Here is a 22,898-nt window from a genome sequence, read left to right as displayed (position 1 = left end):
CGTTAATGGCTTCCTCTGCTTTGGACTCTCCAGCTCTCTGTCAAAGGTTAGCACATTGGTCAAAGGTGCAAATTCATGCGTCAAAAATCACAGAAATTGAATTCAATGCGAAGGATTTGTGCAGGTTTACTTGGCGACCCCTCCTCTGCCTCTCCTTTCTTGTCACTGTGTGCGTGTCAATGTTTAGAATGTAGCCTAACATTCATATATGTTTGTACCTGTATCCTTGGAGGAACTCTGGAGGAATCCTAGACTTTGCAACAATATTATCTACATCTGGTAAAGACTAAACTTCCTGGCCCAACACTGCATAACTTTTCCAAACCATCATGGCATTAAGTTCTAATATTTCAACGTTTGCCCCTCCATTTCTTCACATTCTCAATTGTATCTTTGCCACAAAAAGGCCATATTCATGTATTTTATTCTCGAAAAGGTTCATATTAGATTCTCTCTCACAAAAAGCTCTTGTCTACTTCCAAAGCTCCATATTAGTATCTTCTCTTTTACAGTAAAAGGTCCACATTAATGTCTTTTTTTAATTTAAAACAAGTCCAAATAAATCCTCTTTCTCTCAAAGCTCTTAATTTGCATAGTATCCTTACTCAAAAAGATTAGCCACATTACTGTATTTCTGTGTGAAAAGGTTCACATTTTTATGTTTTCCCAAAAGGGTCCATGTTAAGCTCTATTTACAATGTAAGGACAATGTAAAAGTATTCTGTCTAATCTACAAAAAGGTACATATTGGTATTTTTTGCAGTTGAACATTCACCAGAGGTACATATTACTTTTGTCTGTTCTACGCAGCCTTAAAAAGTGCTGATTTCCCTTAGAGGGTTTGTTTCTGCTTTACAACCAAAATGTCGGTCTTAGATATACAGTCTTTTCTGTGTTTGTGAGAGTTGTTGTGGGGTGACGGTGTAAAGGTGAGAGGTGATAGCTGGCTGTTACATACCTTTACAGGCGAAGCACTTGATGTGGAAGTGTTTGTTCTGGACCCGGAGCGCCTCCCCTTTGCACGGCTTCCCACAGTTCTGACAGGCGATAGGTCCTCCTCCCTGCTTCTGCTTCTGCTTCTGCTTCTGCTGCTCCAGAGGGCTGTGGACAGCCTGCTGCTGAAACACTGCAGGAGACAGACAGAGACAGGGAGAAGACTATTTTAGATCTTATTCTAGTATATATGGGGCAATGAAGTACTCATAGACACATACAAACAATGATGAGAACAGCCAGGATTTGGTGATAAATCTGGCAGGTATCTACCAGACAGCGTGGTCAACTTTTGATATTATATGAGTTTAAGTCTTTGTCCCCTTTCCTCAGTTGCTCCTCCATCTTCAGCCGCCTCTCCCTTCCCAAGGGCTACTCATAACTTCATGAGAATATCTGATGACACAACTGAATAGTAGGGACACAACAAGATTAACAAAAAAATTATAGACATACTTGGGGGCAGTCTTACTGATGGTTTTCATCCTGATGTGTACAATGAGTCGCATCCACTGCCCCTCATACCTCTGTGTTTGGAGGGCCACGCCAAACTAACCACTATTCCAAAATAAATCAGAGTAGCAGAATCTAAAGCTATTCCACTATGAAAATAAGAGAATTGTGGGGGGAAATACTGAATATTTGGAAGTTCTTGGAATATTTTTGGCATTTAAATATATAATACCAAATACTGCATCATTTCTGGCCTTCAAAACTCATATTAGTGACCCCTTTATTTATACATCGTATGTTTGTCCCCATTTGGGACAAGTACCATCCTTTTACTTTAATAAACACACAAAATTGACTTTTTTGCAGTGTTTGATTTTATTATTGCAATAAAACATCCAAAAATCCAAAAACATCCAAGCCATCAGGTTGTCACATCAGACAACAATCTGAAAAAACAATATTCTTTATTTCTCTTTTTTCTTTGACTCACACACACACACACACACAAAGTCTACATAAACAGTGATGTTGGATGAATGTCATAATGTTAACATGTTCCCAATCACTTTCCAAGCAGTTACTCTCCTTTGTTCCACACAGGAAGGAGAGTTTGTGCCAAGAAAAATGATGTCAACACCAGCAGTGAAAAACATAAAACAGAGCACAACAACATCCCTAAGGCGTTGCAACGACGCAAGAAGGCAAACACACACCGTAAGAGCCTGACATACTAACTACATACTAACGGTATCATCAGTACACCTCGCCCTTTTCCCCTTTCATCATAACCCTGGCTGAATATGCTCACATACTGGATGGTCTTTCAATACTGCTGGGGCATCAGCTGAATAAAAGGCCTTTTGTGTTCTCAGGAAACATTCGTGTCATCCGACCAGTTTCATCGGGCTTCCATGGTTACCGGTAATTGGGCTTGGAGAGGGGAGTTCATCAAATGAATTGATTTAGAGAAAGAGACAGAGAGAAAAGGAAGTGTAGGGATAATAGCTGGGAGCCAAACAGAGCTGCTTTCTGGAAACTCACCAAGAACTTTTTTCTGGTGGACATTATCCTTCTTTCAGGTTTGCTCAATTCATTGGGTGTTTATTGGCATAATATTTTGACTTAGATTAAGTTAAAGCTACAATGTTTTACTGTTTTTCTCTACTCTATAATGTGGAAGAATAAAAAACACATTTAGCCACCCTGACACTTTTCTCCCTATAAAGTTAAAGGGACACTTCATTTAGACTGGAGAGACTGTTGAACTAGGGCTGGTTCTTACTTATTTAATCAAAGTAAATCACTTACTTTCCAGTCAGACTGGCCACTCCAACCATTTTAGTTGGATGTGAAACACATACATTTGTGACATGCTTGGCTGTGGGATACTTGACAGGAGAGTAAAAACAGCCACTAGTCTATCCAGATATACAGGAACAACACATTCTTCATCAAGTTTTACAAGGATCTCTCACCCACCATGGGGAACAAAGCCATTTTTAAGCTTTGTAGTGTGTGTGTGTGTCTGTGTGTCCAAGACAAACACAGCCTCTCAAGCCTCCTTAGATTTCTTTAGGATGATAACCTTCCATCATTTCATTTGGCTATAGGCCTTATGCCAGAGTTTTCAAAAGTCTAATTCCCAAATCAGATTTTTATTCAAATAAAAAATAAAAAAATGTTCCTTGGTTATACTGAACATTCTTGACGTCAGTAAATATATATTCTATTGTCGGTTGGAGGTGTGGCTTTATTGAAGCTGCCCATGTTGAGCGTACATGTGGGCATGCTAACCAAGACAAGAATTTAGGAAAGTCTTGAGTCCTCGTAAAAATGGTCTGAGACCGAGTTGATTGCAACCATCTGGACAAGACAACAGTCCAAAAGCGAGAAAGGGTAGGCAGCAGGGATTGGTATTCACAAGGGGTTCTGCCTCCTGATCTGACCCAGCATGCATTGCTGCACCCTTGCACCTGTTGGGGGGGATCCAGTGTCTTTACTTCCTCTTCAAACAGCAAATAGAAGAGTAGGGCAGGGATGAGGAGGAGACAGAAGATGATCTTTTGGGCCAGTTGTAGGATCCGGCAAGTTGTTCCAGACATTCAGGCTGTCAGTAACCAAGACAGTTGTAGTCTATGATAAGGGTTCAGAGGTCAGTGGGGGAGCGGTGAGCAGTTTGCTGTTTATATTTGATACAGTTAGCTGCCAAAATGAATAATGAGTGGTACACTCAATCCATATTAAATCGCAGCTCTTTCATGTTCTTCTGAGGGTTCTTAGCAGGGCAGTGGTTTGCATCTTCATGTTTCAGGCATTTCAAAATTCCAAGTAATCAGGGTAATAATCTATCTTTTTGCCTTGAGTATATTTTGCCCCTTAGACCGAGGGCAGACCTGCCAGGAGAGGATGGTACCATTTTCCCTGTTGCGTCCCCCAACATGTCCATTAAATAGAGGAAGTAGAAATAATTCAGATGGAGACGTAAGAAAGTGATGAGTTTTCGTTCTATGATGGAGGACAGAGAGCGACTGTGTCGTGTGTAGCAGCATGTAGAGTCCTTCACCCTCCCGCCCCCCCTACCCCTGCCAGTGCCCTGTCTTCTCCAGGCCCAGTTGTCCATATCATCAATCAACCTTTCTGGTGTCTGTTCTCTGGCTGATGGCCAATGCTGATGCCGTTGTTCCAAAGGTCGCAGCCAGGCAGGCAGCTATCTGAGCAATGCAACACTACATGTCTGTGCTGCATACAGTCACACCACCGGAAGCCTCTGGGAACACACACTGACCATTGATGGAGCTTTGCAGCTTACCACCTGCACATGTATACCATACAACTGCCCAAACATTAGGCATGTGGCTACATCTAGCATCTCTCTCTGATGCATCATAAAGAAGATCCCATACACTTTTCCAATTTGTTGTTATTCAAGTCACGAACAATTAATGGGAAGGTACACATTCAGTGTCTTTCTCAAAGACACTTAAAGAGAATACATGTTTGCTGCTGGGATTGAAATTGAGAACCTCCCAATGCCAAGTTCACATCACACTGAAAACTGTAAAGAAACCTCTATGGTATCTCTTGCAGCAACTTAAGTTAATGCTTCAACATGAAAAGGCTTTTAAGGCACATATACATGAAATAAGGAATGACAGGCCACTATACTGTGGAACACACAAGCAGTTATATATCAAATGCCTTTTCACGAAGCCATGCTCCAGCACCTCCTAAAAATAGAGTGTTCCCTCAACTCACGGGGATCCCATGGTGCTCTGCAACATTCCTGGTGTGAACCATCTGCAGAGGCGGCAGGGGTGGGCAGGGGATCAAAACGCTCATATTACCACAGCAGGAGTACTTTGTGGTGGCCGAGCTGTTGACCTTGGGGACTTTCACTTTCTTATGAATGTGCTCCAACAAATGTAGATTACATGTTATTCTTATATTTAAGGAAAAGCCAGTTATTACTGGTAATACAATGGTAATAGTGTTCTTCACGAGTTCTTTGGTTAGGGTAATGGTTCTATATGGCATAATTACCTAAATGCTGGTAAACATGAATAAACAAATGGTATTTTTTGCTGATTTTAAAACAGTTATAAACATATATTGTTATAAAAGTTACGTGTTACTAAAGAGAACTAATTTCTCATTAGTGTTGCAATACATTGTAAATATACTGAGGGAGCTGCAATGCAATTTCCAGAAAATGCTACAGTACTTGTGCCATCGAATAATATCACTTGTTAGCATCGAGGCTAGCGCAGTAAAATTATAGATCGGTAGCATAAAGATTTGCAAAAAGACAATTTGCAAAGAATATGCCTTCAAGTCATTTCAATGATTATAAACTTCTGTCTCAGAGTCTTTGACATTAATTGTAGCAAAACTAGAACAAGAACTAAAGTGCTTCCTCCAGCCAGTTCTGGGCCCACTGGTTGGTAATGTTAATGGTATCAAAACATGCCTTTCAAACTACAAAGCTTTTTCAAACATTCATTTTGCTAGCTTACTTAGCAACATGTTGCATGTTATGCTGTGTGTTGTCTTGCTAGCAGTGTTTTGGGTAGAAAGCCTGCATGACGGGCAGAACTACAGAGTGGCACTTGGACTGCAGAGAAAACATGAAAACACAGCTACCTTTGCAGAATACTGAATGCACATGCACAATAGAATCTAAGGTTTACCTGCCTACAAAATCTATGCAATCCACATTTTTGTTTAATTTGATAATTAAGAAAGAACAGACTTTCCATGGCAGTAAAATTATTTTAAAAAATCTACACCATATATGCTGAATTCCATTTGAATGCTGCTACGTTGCTTCTGCTAATATTTGAATTCAACATTGCTCATCTACTTTAGCATGGATAATGCCTCTTCACCAGAAATGTAATGATATATCCTTCCCCTTTACCTTGTGTCTGCAACTTCCATCACATTTTAAGGCTTTTTCAATTCAGGTTACTATGGTATCAAATTTTCAAATTTCAGTGGCAAGTGAAATAAATGTGAACCTCTCCAGATTAAAGTGCATGAATGGCAGATTTTAGCCCAGGAACACAGCACACCAAGAATTTTCAACATTTTAAAGACCTACTGAGAAATGTAAGACTGAAAATTCATTATTGGCTGTATTCACATCCTCTTAAGGTCTTGATTAACAACATGTGAAGACTTTTTAAGAGCCTGCTGACACCTGGACCCTTTGTATAGCCATTACTTCACTGCTTAAGAGTTTCCTGTCCGTCATCCCAACAGAAAACTCACTCCACTATCTCACACTCTCTAGATGCCAAGGAAAAGACATGAACAGAGCCTATAGGCCAAGTTCGCTGAATACAAGTCCTGTAGCACAAACAGGGAAAAGGAGCAGAGAAATCGCTAGTAGCCAAGATACCTAACTTACAGGATAACTGATACACACAGACAAGAAATTGTGAGTTATGATTTTTCCTGTTCTCCTCAAAGCCATGATATCCACCTGTGCAGTCACGCCTGCAACCTGACCCGCACAGCATTTGATCTCTGACCCTGAGGTCAAGCACTACAGAAAGCTGACAAATGAAACCAGTGCACCCTTGTTGGCTCAGCCCTTATAAAGACAAGGGCGGGTCATATAAACAGAGAGGTGTAGGATAGGAACCAAGTTAACTAATTTCCTGAGTGACAGTATCAAGCATATTTTGACACTGGAAACACTAATATTACTGGTGCTACTGAATCCGTTTTTTATTCATTCTTTTCATATTAAATAGGGAATCCAAAATCATAAAATTAAAAAACAATTCGTTACTTAGATATTCATTTATGAATCCAACACAAAAAACTAATAACGGTGTGTTTTTTGTACTTTCGATTTTATGCTCAAGTCAAAAATAGGAAATGAAAAAACGGGCCACGGACCAAATTTGATTTTGATATTTTATGTATCCGATTTGTGTGACCAGGAACTTAATGACTTCTTCATGTTATACACTTGATAAACTTGCAGCAAATACACTTGGGCGATGGCACTACCTGATTTGATGTAATGAATATGAGCTTGAACATCAACATAAGTGTTTGTTTTTTTCAACAACATATTTTGGAAAATAAAAAAAACGAGGCTTAATTTGCAGCACACAGTGTAGCTGGGACAGGAATGGGAACGCTTCAGAACTTACCTGAGAATCCTCCAGTTTTTAAGATTTCTTCAGTCCGTGGCCGTTTTTTCCATGTCCTACTGTATTTTTGAATAACGACATAACAAATCGTTTTTTCTTTTTCTGATTTTGGATTTCCAATTGAATATGAAGAGAACAAATGCTACATGGATTCAACTGCTACAAAAACTACCACTACTTATACTTGTAATACTATTTATAACAGTAACCAAAATAGTAACCTGAACATTATTAAATCAGTCATGATTTTCAAAAGAGGCCCAAAGTGAAGCAAGGCAACTAGTGTGCTTTCTGATGAATATGGTCTTTGTGTGAAAACATATGATTTCTGCCATTCCTGCAACAGACGACTCAGTGAATGTTTCTTCCACGGACAAACACTGCCTACAGATATGATCCCACGTTACTGCAGCTGGCTCTACTGGAACATGTCCATGTAGTTGCCTCAAGTCACTGCCATATTATTCCTCTATTGATTTCAGCCACTTAAGGACTCAGGAGAATCAGAATCTCTGCCATATCAAAACGCCAATAGCATCATACACTATATGACCTAAACTATGGAAATACTGTTCACATACTTTGTGTACTTCTGGTCTGGGGCTGTTTTTCATGGCTGTTTGGTCAAGGCCCCTTCAATACGACAATGCCCTTGTGCACAAAGCCAGGTCCATTAAGAAATGGTTTTCCCAGTTTGGTGTGGAAGAACTTGACCGGACTGCACAGAGTCCTGACCTCAACCCCATCCAGCAGCTTTGGGATGAACTGGAAGGTAGACTGTGAGCCAGGCCTGATGCTCTTGTAGTTTGTGTTTCGCCGCTAGACTGGCAATTAAAATGACCATTTATCAACTGTAACAAAGGTTTTTCCCTAACCTTGACCAAACCATGGCTGCCGTCCACAGTTAGTGTAGAACGTAATCAGGGATTTTACAGAATCATCCAATTTCTTGTCTGCCAATAGGTTTGGATGTTTTGAGCGCTATCAACGATTCGACACATCATGCTCGGTTTAATTGAGAAGTAGAGAGAAAGACAGAAACAGGACAAGAGGAAAAACAAGTAACTCAGACTGAGCCTGGGGACTGAAGTCATTTTTAGATGACAGAGACAATGAGATATAGCGGGGATCATGTGACTGCAGTAATGACACTGTGATGCAGCAGAAAATCACTGAACAGCTGACCATGTTACAGTGCCTGTGTCTCTGCACGTGTATATAAATGTACGTGTGAAGGATGCTTTGCTAATCTAATAATTGTTCATGAGCAAGAAAGCTGATTGGAGAGGAACACAAAGGCCAGTGTAGGAGGGAATGAAAGAGTTGTAGTAAAAAGACAGTGAGGGACTGGAGCTGTGTGTGCTTGCAGGCCATTCATTTCAACCCAGAGAGAAACTCATGACTCATGAATAGAGCCTTTCTGTAGAAAGCATTGTGTCAGCTGTTTGAGCAGAGCTGGTGCAAAAACACTAGCATATGCCAAGCAGGTTTAGCACCTAGGGGAGAGAGGCCGGTCCAGCAGCAGTTGGATTCAAACACACAGGCCATTATTAACATCCACAGGACATTGCTCTACCCTGAAGTGCACAAAGATACATTAGACATTCACTAAGTGAGCACAGAGTGACCCCAATTACTCAGACTGCTGGATAATTCACCTGCTACTTGAGGAGTAGTAATTTAATGCGATATGAAGGCATTGCCATAGTTCACTATGCAGTGACTGAAAAAAAGTATTTTTCTGCACTAATCAATATTTATATATTAACAATGGGTCAAATGACTATAAGCTATGTTAAAGGAGGTACTTGTAGTGACGAATTATCCCCAGACTCTACAGTTCCCATAATCTCTGTTGTAGCGTCTTTCAGTTCATAGTTTCGGTTTTACAGCCTGCAACTTTACAGTTTTGATTCAGTCTGACCCCTCTTAACAACCTTTCCAGCGTCAGCAGGCTGCTGTTTTAACACTACACGACCTGCTCAGCACCAAACAGCAGACAAAGTTAGGAAATAGCTGGTGAACAAAGTGGAGCATTTAGCAGCTAAAGAGCCAGATATGTTTCTCAGGAGTTGGTGGAGACCAAAAACAGCTAAAAGAGAGAATATTGGACTTGCATTCATCAGTTGGCCTGAAACATGACTCTAAATGAATCCAAATGTTGCTCTGTGTCTGCTGGATGGATGTTTAAAATGGCAACTGTTAGCTAACACGCACATCAACTTGTGTCATTGTTGTGTTTCTTGCCCCCAAGTGGCCAAGAAAAATCAATTAATAAAAAAAATACATTTCCATGTCAACCCTGCTTCTCAGCACACATCCAATAGGTTGACACATTTTAAAGATCCTACCTGCACAATGTCCTTTCCAAATATCTGTTCCAATAGGAACATACTGTATGACAATATAATAACATCTGACATTAAAATGTCAGACTTCAATCTGTAAAATGCTTTGGAGTTGATCCTACAAATAAGAGACCCCCAGTGAGCCACACTGTTGTTCCTTCATTACCTTCATTGTAGTTTATTCTGACTCAGTCCCACACACACCGTCCTGCTGCCCCAAATACTCAGTAGAGCACCAAATGTGGATTCATCCGCCGCTAAAAATAGTCCCCAACAAATGCACTATTTCCTCCTGTTTGAGTAACAATGGATAAAAACTACAGTGCCCAGCTGTTTTAGGAAATTACTGAGCCTTTTTTTAAAATGAAACTATATATTTGTGACTCTTTATGAAAGATTTATGTCTTCTGTAGGAACCAATGGGCTTGGGGTTGAGAGCCACAGACAGGGTAGGGAAGAGCGAGACAGACTGACACATTATTGGTTTTGGTCATGGGATTTGTTGACAGTGACAAAGGTATAGAATAACACCAGCTTTATCCTCTAAAGTTAACATGATGCACCAAGTCAATCAGGGCTGAGGGTCAACTAAGGATACTTTTTGAGGTATCAAGCAACTGAAACTGATATTTTCAACCTGCCACTGCCTGCCATTTCATGTATTTCGTAGCTATATTATTCATGGAGGGAATTAAAAATCATAGCTAAATACAAAGAACCAATAAAATGCCTTTTTATTTCAATTTGTGAAAATATAAAATGTCAACAGGGTTAATGCTAGTAAAGTGACAGACACACAGATGGTTTATTTACTGGCAGGTCCAGAATAGTGACGGGCGTCGCTGTGACTGCTGACAAGCAGCCAGCCATTACATCACACATCCAGGATACACTGTCCTTGGCCAAGATTGAGACGCAGCCTAAAGTGGTGTGTGTTTGTCTGTGTGCATGACTGTATGCATGTGCATTTTTACATTTTTGCTGTTAGTCATTAGTTTTAATTTTATCAGAACAAGACTAAATACTTAAATATTAAACAACCAACAATCAACACTCCTACTTGAAGCATGTGTTTCTGTCCAGTATGTCAACGTACGGTACAGTCTGTGTGTATGTGTGTTTGCGCCTCCCTGCTCCATACAAAACAGTTATGGCCCTGCATTTAGACACCATCACACAGCCACAGACTTAACACTGGATCGGCTTTAACAAGGCTGTTGAGGACAAGACACTGGACAGGAACTATTTGTGTGTGTTTATGAGGACCAACAGTGAGGACACTTTTTATAAGCAACTGGGTAGGGGTTAGTAGTGGAAGGTTAATTTACTCAGGTACTTCAATGTTATGCTACTTAGTATTTCTACTCCACTAAAGTTCAGAGAAAAATGAAAAAATTAGCAATTAGGGTTATCACAAATATGATTTTGAATAAAGTCTTGTTATTTCTAGTAAAACCTTCTTACTGTACTTCCACCACTGGTGGGGTTGATGATTGGAACTTGTTGGGACATCTGTGATTAGTACGAGCCAAATTGTACATGGATGCCGGTATATTTTTTCTGAAAGTTCTCTTCTCTATTACTGAAAATACACAATCTTATATAACCAATATAACCAATGTACTATATCCTCTACTTCAAAGCTTATTTTTTACTCTCACTGCAAAGTATAAGTCACCATAGGAATATTATGGGATCATTTGTGGAAGTCCCTGTATACACAGTAGGTGCAGAGAAAATTAAATGATGCTAAAGCCCTAAAAAGTCACTACAGGCGTATTATGCAACACTAAAGACACACTGTAAATCACTATAGGAATATCATAGTGATTTCTTTTTAGCAACTGGCCCTCACCCCTTTGTAAGCAGCCCAAATGGCTAAGCTCCCAGTATCAGATATGCAGGCATGGGACCAAGACAACACTGTTGTTGCCAGGGATGTTGCAGGCAGGCAGGCGGCATATTAACCTGCAGCATAAGCATTCAGCCTGCGACCACAGGCCGTTGTTGTTGTCATTCACATTCGCACACCATATTCAAACAGAAAGTGTTATATGCTTCTGACTGTGGTTACACAATAGGGGGCCTGTTTAGCTGTAGGTAAAGCACTACTTACACACATACATGCTGTAAACACAAATACACACATATGACCAAGAATTTTTGAATGATTTCCATATTTCTGAGTTTTGGGATTATTATACTTTATTCTGTTATTGTGGTAAACGAGTAATTAATATCTACTTAAGATAGGGGTGAAATGGTAATAGGTAAGTCCTAGTTAATACAAGCAAATCATTAGCTACAAACTCTCTTCACACACCACAAACATCTTATTAAAGGTCATTATTACCTTTCTCCTCTGGCATTGTCACTCAGCTGGCTTCCCAAATGAGATATATTTTATGTCCTTTAGTGATAGTAATTATGGACAATATCCCAAAAATCTTTTCAGAGTCCTTTGATGGTGTTGCGACACATCCTCTGCACGCTCTGGTGCAATAATAGGTGGTAGCACAGAGTGAGCGCTCTGTCCGTCACTATCTCTGGAATGAGCTGTAGGTCATATGACTCCCTATGTCTCTCTCTCTCACCTCTCTGAGTTATTGCAGCTATCTGTTATAAATAGAAGCATGTGCAGCTCAAAGAGAATGACACCTCCTGGTAATCTGTCACTGGGCGTGTCCCACTCTCCCCAGTCCACACCAAAATCAACTTTGACAGTTCAGTGATAACCACACCGGGGTTCAGTATGTTCAAAATTTGTTTGGTGGAAAACTTTCATGTTAATACAGTACTGAGTCTTCTCTCTACTTATTTTTTTAACATCAGGGGATGTGGCCAATTTTTCTCGAAACGCAACGCTACGCTACCAGAATGCATTGCAGGGAAATGACGGATCCCGTGGAAATGTACCATAAGCGACACTCCGCCTGCGTACCCGCTGGGATCCGCGGGGTCTCACTGCGCTCCTCATGTGAATACACAAGAATAGACAAGCTCAGACAAACGCCAGGCGCTCTGTGCGTGGTAACCATGGAAACAGCTTCTGTGCACTACTGTATTTACTTAATAGGCTATAGCAACGTATTAAAATGTTTCTTCTAGACGTTAGTTAGCTAAATTAGCACAGTTGTAACTTAGCTTAGTTTAAGTTAAAACTATACGTAACGTTACCTGATACATCCAGTCTCGCGCCGATGCGCTGCCATGCCTGTTTATGTCCCGATAACTGTTATATTAGAAACTACAGTTATATATTTCATGGAACTCACAAACGGCAAGGATCGGTCTCTCGTCCATTGATTTGCACTGTGCGACAGAAAAAACTTCAAAATTCAGAATTTAAAAATGGGAAAAGAGCACATAGTACACGTTATTTCTCCTGGGTAAATGATTTCAAAGGATAATGGATGAACAGTATGAAAAGCTGTAAAGGCCATTTAAGTGGCATAAATCTGCTCTTTGCATGTGTATGGCGACTTAAGCCTATACCGGTACACTGACTAAAGAACACACAGAACAATATTTTATCAAACCACCCTTACTACCTACAATCACTTCTAGCAGACAGAGTTAGCATTTTAATGGAGCTGACAGTGGCTGTGTGTGGCTCTGCAGACAGTGGGTATAGATACAGCTCAAATACTTTGACTGTCACTTCTGAAAAGTAAGGGTTAATAAGAGTGAGTGTGGAATATGAATAATGATGTGCCTCTAAGTTCCCATTCAGAGATAAGAATAACTTTCTCCCAATAATACAAATGTCTGCTGACCGCCAAAGGTCACTGTCATCAGTTACTCTGTAGTGGTGTGTGTCACATCACAGTCCGTCTCTGTATTTTAAAAGTTTGGCTGCCGATAGTTTGGTAATATATATGAGGACTACATAGCTGTCCTTCAGGGAATTGGAGCTACATACTAACAATTTAGAGTTTGTCATGAGAGCAGATGCAGAGGAAAAGTCGGGACCTTTCAAAACATCAGCATCCATCAGCTGGGGACCAGGAACGTCCGCAACAAATTTACTGGAAGTGTAAAGATTAGTGAGCAGTAAGTGTCCACTACAAAGACATCAGCAATCTGGAGCAGTACTAAAAGGCGTACATTACAGTGTACAGTGTAAGTAAAGACTCTTTCTTGAGCTCCACAGTGCTGATTCAGAATCATTACAGACAAATGGCTAAAGACATTTGCTGCGAACAATATATGTGTGTCAATATGTTCACAGTATGGGAGTATGGAAAATCAGACCTGACATAACTTTACAGTCACAGATATCAGTTTCCTGTGTTTGGGAAATGCTTGAAAAATAATAATACAGTAATAAAACAGCTTCAATACTGAAAAAAAACCTTCCTTTTAGAAATAAACAACACTTTACTGTTAGGAAATGTAGCCAAGCTAGCGGCTTTAATACTCGTCGCAGCACTACTACCTAAGACTGGCAGACTGATATATTAGTTTTCAAACGCATTGGGACAATCTAAAGTTTAAACTAACAACAAATCATCAAATCAGTCCGTCTGTTAAGCTAAACAATATAAGGTGGTATAACTTTTGGACATTTACATCCATTCTAACCTTAAATATGACCGTGGTAGAGACGAGCGGGAGCCTCGGTCTAACACCAGTGATATTGTTGGTGCAACTGCTGCTCCATTTTTTCCATTCCTGACCCAAAGAAGATTGAGCCACTTATTGACCCCGTTTAACTGAAAACAATGAATTTGAACTGAACTTTTTCCCATCTTTTCGTCCTAGTTGATGCAGTCAGTCACTGCTCATCTCTTGCCATGTCCCTGCAGGTGCATGTGAATGGTGAAGGATGAACAGTTACATGTGGACTACAGATTGCATAACCATCCAACCTCCTACCTTGGCTGCCTTGCTCTACAGTCATTAGGTTCAAGGTGACTTCATATTGAGCTCCTGTGTGTTTGTTGGTATTTGGAGACTGGCTTTAACTCACACCATTGATCTGATCTGAGCTGATATCTAATCAATATCCAAGGAGCGGCAACACTTCGCCTTAGGGATTCATTGCCATCTGTAATCAGATGACTCACAGAGGTAAGGACAGAGTTGACATGCTGTGCAGGGAGGGGATGGACAAAATAATGTTAACATGCCATGAAAAGTGACTTAGAAGTCACCATTTCAAATGAGAGGAGAGCTCGGAGGCAGTGTGGTGTTCAGTTTTTGAGGGGAGGTGGATGGTGATGGACCTCTGAAAGGGTTTGTTTTTGGTTTTCTGCAAAGAATTTTGATGGCTTAAAGGTCTTTATACATAATATATAATGTAGTTTGACTTGACTAATGTTTCATGAGAAATTCACTGCTCTCAAACAATTTCTATGGCCAAAGCATACAGCAAATGGTTGCGTGATGTGACAAAACACTGTATGTACAGTGTAGAGAAACAATGAGGTCATTCTTCATGCAGCTGATGTAGGGTCACCTCAGGGTAAAGGTAATTATGTTGGACCTTCTCCATCTTCTGGGCCCCAGTAAAACAATAGCCACTTCCACAATGGTGAAGTAAGCAGGCAGATTCATTAGGCGCTGCTCCAAGCATTCAGAACACGACTGAACCAGATGACCTGAGGGCGAACATTCTGCCATTTTGGGTCGGAGTGAAACGTCTTGACAACTATTGGATGGATTGAAATGAATTTTTTTTTTGTACAAAAATGTATGTTCCCCGGAGGATGAATCCTAATTACACAGCAGGTCAATGTTTTCACTTATATCTACATCTACACAGAGCATTCGTACCACATCTGGTACAGATGTTCATAGTTCTCAGATGATGAATCCGCTCCTGACTTTTCATCTAGCGCAGTCATGAGGGCAAACCTTTTATTTGTCCAATAGGATGGTTTATGAGCCAGTAAAACTAAAGACATTCCCATCAGCCTTAGCTGTACTTTGTGTGTAGTGCAATTAGCAAATGTTAGCATGCTAACACACTAAGGTCACATGATGATCATGCTTAACATCTTACTAACATCAGCATGTTAACATTGTCATTGTGAGCATGTTAGCATGGTGGAATTAGTATTTAGCTCAAAGCACCATTGGCTGTAGTATTATTACCCTCCCGACCACAACACATCAGCTTTTGGAGGTTTCAGCATTGGCTCAGAAACAAAGGCTGTCACTTGAACTCTGGTAGAGGACAGACACAGCATGAGCTGCATTCAAAGCCATGACATGGCAGGTGAGTGGTTTCTACTCTGGCAGGCCAGACCAGCAGGAGCCCATAGAGGAGGTTATTAAAAAACTACCAAAAATAACAGACAGGATGTACCAGAGAAATATATAAAAGCTGAGCTGATTGTCAGCAAGTAGAGACACATGCCAGAGGGACTGAGCAGCAATCATGGCCTCATTTAATCTGTGACAGTGTCCCCTTCTTTCTTACACATCCTCAGTTCCTCTCTCCTTTCTTCCCTTGTCATCCGAAGCTATGACAGATCATCACTGGAAAATAAACCAAAGGAAGTGCTCAGTAAATGGTAGGAAGCTTCAGCTTTGCCATGTGACTCAGCAGCAGGCACCGCTCGTGTGTGCGTGTGTGAGAGAGAGAAAGAAAGACACAGGATCTGCATTGCAAATCATCCCGCACCAGAGCTGCCAAGTTGCGTCTACAACAAATCCAAAAGTTGGACCAAAACAGAGTGCTGCCGCTTCCAGCCGAGCAAAACTAATGAAGCCACGACACGATTTACAGCCGCATGATAACATTTACGAGGATCAAAATGCCAAATATGAGAATAAAAATGCCACTGTGGGATTTTGTCATATGAATCTGAGTTTTCAGTGCATTTTGAATAAATACTGATTTTTAAAAAATGACTTAGCTGCTTTTCCCCTCCGACTGCGATCAGTGACGATCTGGGTTTAGCTTCGCAATAATCTGGCAACAACTTTCTGCAACGTTTCCAGAGTAGCAAGTCTTGCATGGCACTGAAATGAATTTTGAAAAAGCAACAATATATGCCAGAGAACAAATACAGTAACAATGCAAAAAAGAAACAGCCTAGCTTGTGGCATCTTTTCTAGTTTTGGCAAGGTAAACCACTGAAAGGCGGGCAGACAGATATCTGCATGGACTTAAATTCAGCATAAAACATCTTCACAGTCACATAATGAATACGATTCCTTCCCTTTCCTCTAAACCTTCCACTTTACTTTTGCAGAGGTTTGGGCTGATTTGTGCACACTGCAGCATTCTGTTGTCAGCCCAATCTGTCATCCTGCACAGAGAGAAAGAGACATGGAGAGACAGAGAGAGAGCATGCAGAAGCTGCCCCTGGTCCTCCTCCCCGCCCACAGCAGCGGAGCTATGCTGCAGTCGTAGCCCAGCCTACTTCCACGGTCCCTCCACCTGCTACCTCTGAGCTGGGAGACATCAGGGAGATGCTGCACACCCTGTGTTCAACTAAGACACATACTCAGAACACCTTCTCATTTGAGAAACTGGCTGTGGCTTGGTGGTAGAGCGGGTCGTCTGCCAATCGGAAGGTCGGCGGGTTCGATCCCAGCTGCCCACATGTCCAAGTGTCCTTGGGCAAGACACTGAACCCCAAATTGCTTAGTTACTTTGGACTGATGAGCAGTTAGCATCAGGGTGTGAATGGGGTGAATGTGATATGTAGCGCTTGGAGAGGTCGCAAGACTAGAAAGGCGCTATACAAGTACAGTCCATTTACCATTTAGTAGTCAGTACAATGCGAATATTAATGAAAACAGTACATGCCTCCATATCATCCAAGTAAAATTATTATTCAGTATTGTAAATGTATAGATATTTGTAGGTGTTTTTATATTTGTATCACTATACAGATTCATTTTGATTGTTTTAATGTGTTCATTTCATATAAGCTGCTGGAATATTCACGGTCTCCACTCCTCAACCTTTGAGCTGAAGAGTGGAAACCCTGAATTCATGAAATCTATCAAAGATGTTGATGTAATTGTGTTAACAGAATAATGGTGTCAAAATGATCTGCTCATTCACTGTCCTCCAGGATATAATGAAGTCGTGGTGCCCTCTTTAAAATTATAAAACATATGCAAGGGCAGAACATTATATACCCCCAGTAGATTCTCCTTATTTTGAAGGAGACATTTTTGAAACTCTCCACTCAGAAATTGCCTATTTCTCGGCCCAGGGAAACCATGCTTCTAACTGGAGATCAGAATGTACGAACAGGAAAGGAATCGAACCTGATGTCATCGCCCCACAGGGCAACAACCATGTGTTTGGTCAGTCCCCTGTTTAACACACCAACCATCACCCATCGGAACACAACCCTGACTCTGAAATAAACCAAAGTGGCTGGGAGGTAGTGCATCTCTGTCGGCCTTAGGCCTGTGCATAGTTAACGGTGGGTTCAGAGGGGATTCTTGCAGTCCCCCCTTTCAGACCATGAGTGACACAGAAAGGGAACCCAGGAAGCTGTATAAATTAAACCCTACTTACAGATGGGCCCAAGACAGTGGAGACAAATTCATCATGGCCTTAAACTCACCTGATCTGATGAATGACATATCAGTATATAACCAAAGTCAACATGTCCCTACCAGAGATGGTGTAAAAAAGGCTATTGATGATATCAATATGATATTTCATAAGGCAGCTATTAAAGCTAACCTTAAACAAAAACTGAAGCCTGTTAAAAAGCAAAATGGCGATAAATGGTTTGATCAAGAATGCAAGACCATCAGAAAAGACCTGAGAAAAATTGCAAATGAAAAACATCGCCAATCAAACAACCCAGCCTTACGCATTATATAATAATAATAATAATAATCTTTATTTATAGAGCACTTTTCAAAATCCATGTTACAAAGTGCTTCACAAAGGCAGCAAAATAAAACACACAAGTCATGAAACCATCTGGTTTCAAAAGAAAACAGATAATAAACAAGTAAAAGACTAATGTGCCCAAAGCATGTATAAAGAAAAGAAAATTGGTCCCAAAACCGACCCCTAAGGGACCCCGTACTTACAGAGTAAAATGAAGAGACACAGTTGTTCACAGAGACACAGAACCTCCTCTTCCACAGAGAAGATGAAAACCATTCTAAAGCTGTACCAGATATGCCCACCCAGTGCCTCAGTCTGTCTAACAGGATGCTGGGGTCGATCGCGTCAAAGGCTGCGCTAAGGTCCAGCAGTACAAGGACTGAGCACATGCCGTCATCGGCAGCCATTAAAAGGTCGTCGGTGACCTTAAGCAAGGCAGTCTCAGTGATGTGATGCTTTCGGAAACCAGACTGAAACTTTTCGAAAATGTTATTTTCCGGTGCAGAGAGAAACTGTTTTGACGCAATTTTTTCAAAAATATTGATATAAAAAGTAACTTGGAAACTGGTCTATAGTTTTGAGGGAGCGAGGGATCCAGGCCAGGTTTTTAGCAGTTCACACTAGCAGTTTTACAATAATCAGGGAAACAACCAGTAGACAAGGAACTGTTAAAAACAGAAAGCAAACAGGGCCCGACAGATTGCATTACTTTTAGTAAAAACTTTGTTGGTATTACATCAAGAGGACTGGAAGACATTTTATATGCGATACTGTTTCTAAAAGGTCAGACACGTTAAAGGGATAAAACTGTTGTGGGTGAAGGACATCAGAGTGACATTTGGGGTAACAAAGGCTCTAACTGACTCCACTTAAATCAGTAAAATAAGATAAAAACAATTCACCATCAGCATCACTTTCAGCTGGGGCACAAGGACGGGCTGGATTTACCAGCTGATCGACAGCCTTAAATAAAAATCTAGGGTTATGTTGATGGGTAGAAATAAGTTCTGAAAAATAGCATGTTCTTGCATCCTTAATAGTATCATTATTATTATTATAGCATAACAATAACTCCTTCATAATAGTGTAATGTACTTGGAGACCGGATTTTTTCCATCTGCGCTCTGTTTTCCTACATTCCCTTTTACAGCTGCGAGTATTGTTGTTTATCCAAGGCTGCTTTCTTGCTTTCTTGCTGAGGACTTAGACCTATCCTTAAGAGGTGCAATTATATTTAGTGAAGACAAGCAGATGGAATTGAAATGTTTGGCCATATCATGTAGGTGTAGGCTTTGACTATCAAACAAGGCGCTGAACTTTGAGCTGTTGGACAGGTGAGGTGAGACAGGTGAAGTGAGACAGAGATGCACTTCCTCCTACAGTGTACAACATTCAATGAAATAAGAAACGTTTACTTTAACAAGTTCAACTCTGTGATCTCAGATTTCAAAGAGCTAAATGAGCTCTCAAAATTAAAAAAATACATATACTTATTAATATACAGGAGAAGGAGACAGGGCAGATCCTGCTGCCCAATATGTATCAACATGCCACAACCTGAGGGACAGTGAATGACCTACACACACACACACACACACACATATTATAAAAAAAAATGTTGCAATGTGTATGTAGTTTTCATTTACTTATATTTGTATTTTTAACTGCAAGTCACTATTTTTTTTATTATTATTATTTCTATTTACTATTATCTTACTTCTAATAGCACATTTTTTCTGTTTATGTTTTTATTTCACACATGCTTTGGCAGTGTTAACATCTGTTTCCCATGCCAATAAAGTCCAATTGAATTGAATTAAATTGCATGCGCTTCCTCCATCAGCTCGAAGGATGCTTTGGGTGATTTATTATCTTAATGTAGCTTCTTGACTTTCTCCCATATTTCCCTTTGGTACAGGGATTCAAACAAACAACCAGCTTGATTTCATAATGTTTTAGAAGCATCTACCCCTAGATGGGTAAAGCTTCATCTTTACTTTTGTACTCAAACTAACTCAGTATGCTTTTGTTTCTGAGCTGTGCGCATATGACAGCTAATAAAAAATAAAAGTGAATCAGACCACTGTTCTGAATGTTTTCGGCAGTTCCCAAAAGCTTTAGGTGCATTGCCACCACCCTCTGGACTGGAGTAGAGGTGGAATTACAAATTAGTTATTTGACTCAATTTTTTTCATTTTGTTCAGTATAGTTCAAAGTTCGTAAGCGATCACATCATCATTCATTCTGCTGTGATGTTCGGCACGGATTCCGACGGTCCTCAGTTTAGTAGGTATTTCAGTCTGCTGCTGTTTCAAACTGTCAACAAAACAAAAAATGGCCAAACCGTATTCTTTATAATATTAATTACAGAGACCCAACAAATCCCACCATGAGCAAGCATTTGGCGACAGTGGCAAGGAAAAACTTCCTTTAAGAGGCAGAAACCTCGAGCAGAACCAGACTCAATGGTGGCGGCCATCCGCCGCTGCCGGTTGGGGGACACAGACAGAGAGAGAGAAAGACAGAGAGAGAGAGAGAGAGAGAGGTTTTTGAGAGGGGGCACAATGCAAAGACCACGTAGAATTGTTTTTTTAAATAGTAGAATAGTAATTGTAGTGTTAATATTAATAAATTAAATAATAATAATAGGAATGACAGCTATAGGAAAAATAATGTCAATATTAGTAACAGAGCCAATAACAACAACTGTAGTAGCAGTTGTGGAGCAGGAACACGGGGGCAGCAGGCGGCCCACAACCACAGATCCAGACTCTGCAGCTCTGGAGGCAGAAATACCTGCTGAAAGCGACAGAAGGAGAGAGGAGAGAAACGAGAAAGCACAAAACTACGGGAGAAAGAAGATGTCGAGTTAGTAACATGTAGTAATGGGATAAAAATGCATACAGATGGAGAGGGAGAGGAGGAGAGAGGAAAGAGGTGCATCATGGGAAGTGTACCGGTAGTCTAGGCCTATAGCAACTAACTGGTTCAGGACTCTTCCAAGCCAGCCCTAACTATAAGGTTCATCAAAGAGGAAAGTCTCAGCAGTGCTCCGGAGGTGAACTGGCACCTCTCCAGCTACCAGTCTACCTCGTATCAACTGGTCCATGCTGGACTCGAACCAGCCACCCAACGGTCCCCAAGCCAAGTCCCTATGGACTGAGCTACTGCCACAAAATGAAGATATAGCTATATGACTATGATGCTGCTCTAATGATATACTGTACCCCCTCAGGGCCTTTTGACCTTGACCTTATCTACATCACCCACCACTCCCAGCATTTTCATAGACTCATTGCTATTCATGTCACGTATGCACAAGCATTCTGGACTTAATCAATTACACCCTGCAGTGTTCTAACTCTAAAAGGAAACCACTGGGTCATTATATAGCAGGTTAATGCATGACAAGCCTGCAGCGCTAAAGTGAACCAGACTATCGTAAAGAGCTTCACTTCAAAGGCTCAGGTGACCATATCACTACTGGAAATACTGGTGGGGTGGATAATGGATAAGGGAATGAGACGGAAGCCCCGAGAGCCCACTGAGGGATCACAGAGGCTGGGGATGTAGGTCTCTCTCTCTCGCTTTGTTAGTGTGTGTATGCGCCTCTGCAAAGCACCATTGACCCCAATCCAATCCCAAGTCCAACTGCTGGTCATAAAGCTGAGTTAAAAGGAGGACATTAGGCTATAGGTGGGATGGTGTGTGTGAGTAAAATGTAGCTTACCTTTAGACATCCAAAAGGAGTCTTTAAAGTGAACAAAATGCTGCTTAACCTAAAAAGGTTGATCTTTCCCTTTCACTACTGTACTTCGGACGTACGGCAAGCAATACGGGCCATATTCATATTGTGATGAAAAGCTAGGATCCACTGATTTGCCACTTTAAAGAGATGACACAAATTAAAACTCTGGCCCGGTCTCTGGCCCAATCAGTCCCATCCACCTTTAAATTATAGTTATGATGCAGTATGATATTTAGTTGAACAACTGATCAATAGTATGATTGTCCATGGAAAAACTAGCTTGAACTGATTATAATATGATATGCCATACACTTATGCATGGATATGATTAACTATGGCATTGGTACTGTCATTATTATAATTATTAGCGGGGTACTCCAGTGATTTAGGTACACTTTCATAAAGTGGATTAAAAAAAGAATGGTCTAAATCGATGCAGCAGAGTTTGAGATATCCAGACTTTTTAGTGCCTATTATAGAGCAAGCTCCAAAAATAATGAATTTCCATCTCTTGTTACAGAAAGCTGAGGTGAAACTGGAACTTTAGGATTGTGTTTCAGAAGTAAGAAAACCTCATTCTAAATCACATTGACATTTGTAATGACACAAATGACTAAAATCCAGCCTTGGAACATAACGTTACTCAACAGTATGTTGTGCAGTTCATTCAATTTGTGTGGATGGTAAAAACGATATAATATGGTTGTTCTTAGCAACCTTTAATGGACACCATTTTCCATAAGCCCTAGATCTTTGCAAGTTAAACATCACGGCTCGCCAGAATGAGGTGAGTCCATGGACAAGTGGAGAGGACGCGGTTTGTTCAGATGAGTCTGTAATAACAGAAGGACTGAACGGTGTCGACATTTTTA

At 40.6% G+C, this 22,898-nt stretch overlaps 1 protein-coding gene across 21 annotated transcripts in view; it reads right to left on the bottom strand.

Moving 5' to 3' along the window:
- Positions 1 to 22,898, bottom strand: part of ablim2 (actin binding LIM protein family, member 2) — a 122,285-nt gene that overhangs the window by 85,283 nt on the left and 14,104 nt on the right. For 3 of the 21 annotated variants that reach the window (XM_044183429.1, XM_044183444.1, XM_044183430.1), the window contains exons 1-2: positions 11,814 to 12,040; positions 959 to 1,126 (exon numbers count right to left, since the gene is read on the bottom strand). In XM_044183429.1, the coding sequence (XP_044039364.1) occupies positions 959 to 1,126; positions 11,814 to 11,829 (184 nt within the window). In that variant the 5' untranslated portion in view covers positions 11,830 to 12,040. Of the gene's footprint in view, positions 1 to 958; positions 1,127 to 11,813; positions 12,045 to 22,898 lie in introns of those variants that run through there. The other 18 variants (XM_044183433.1, XM_044183434.1, XM_044183447.1 and 15 more) reach the window with 11 other exon arrangements.

This window comes from Siniperca chuatsi, linkage group LG22 (assembly GCF_020085105.1).
Source record: "Siniperca chuatsi isolate FFG_IHB_CAS linkage group LG22, ASM2008510v1, whole genome shotgun sequence".
In the NCBI taxonomy this organism is placed as follows: domain Eukaryota; kingdom Metazoa; phylum Chordata; class Actinopteri; order Centrarchiformes; family Sinipercidae; genus Siniperca; species Siniperca chuatsi.
The sequence above is the reverse complement of the archived record's forward strand: the minus strand, read 5'-3'. Positions and strand labels throughout refer to the sequence as shown.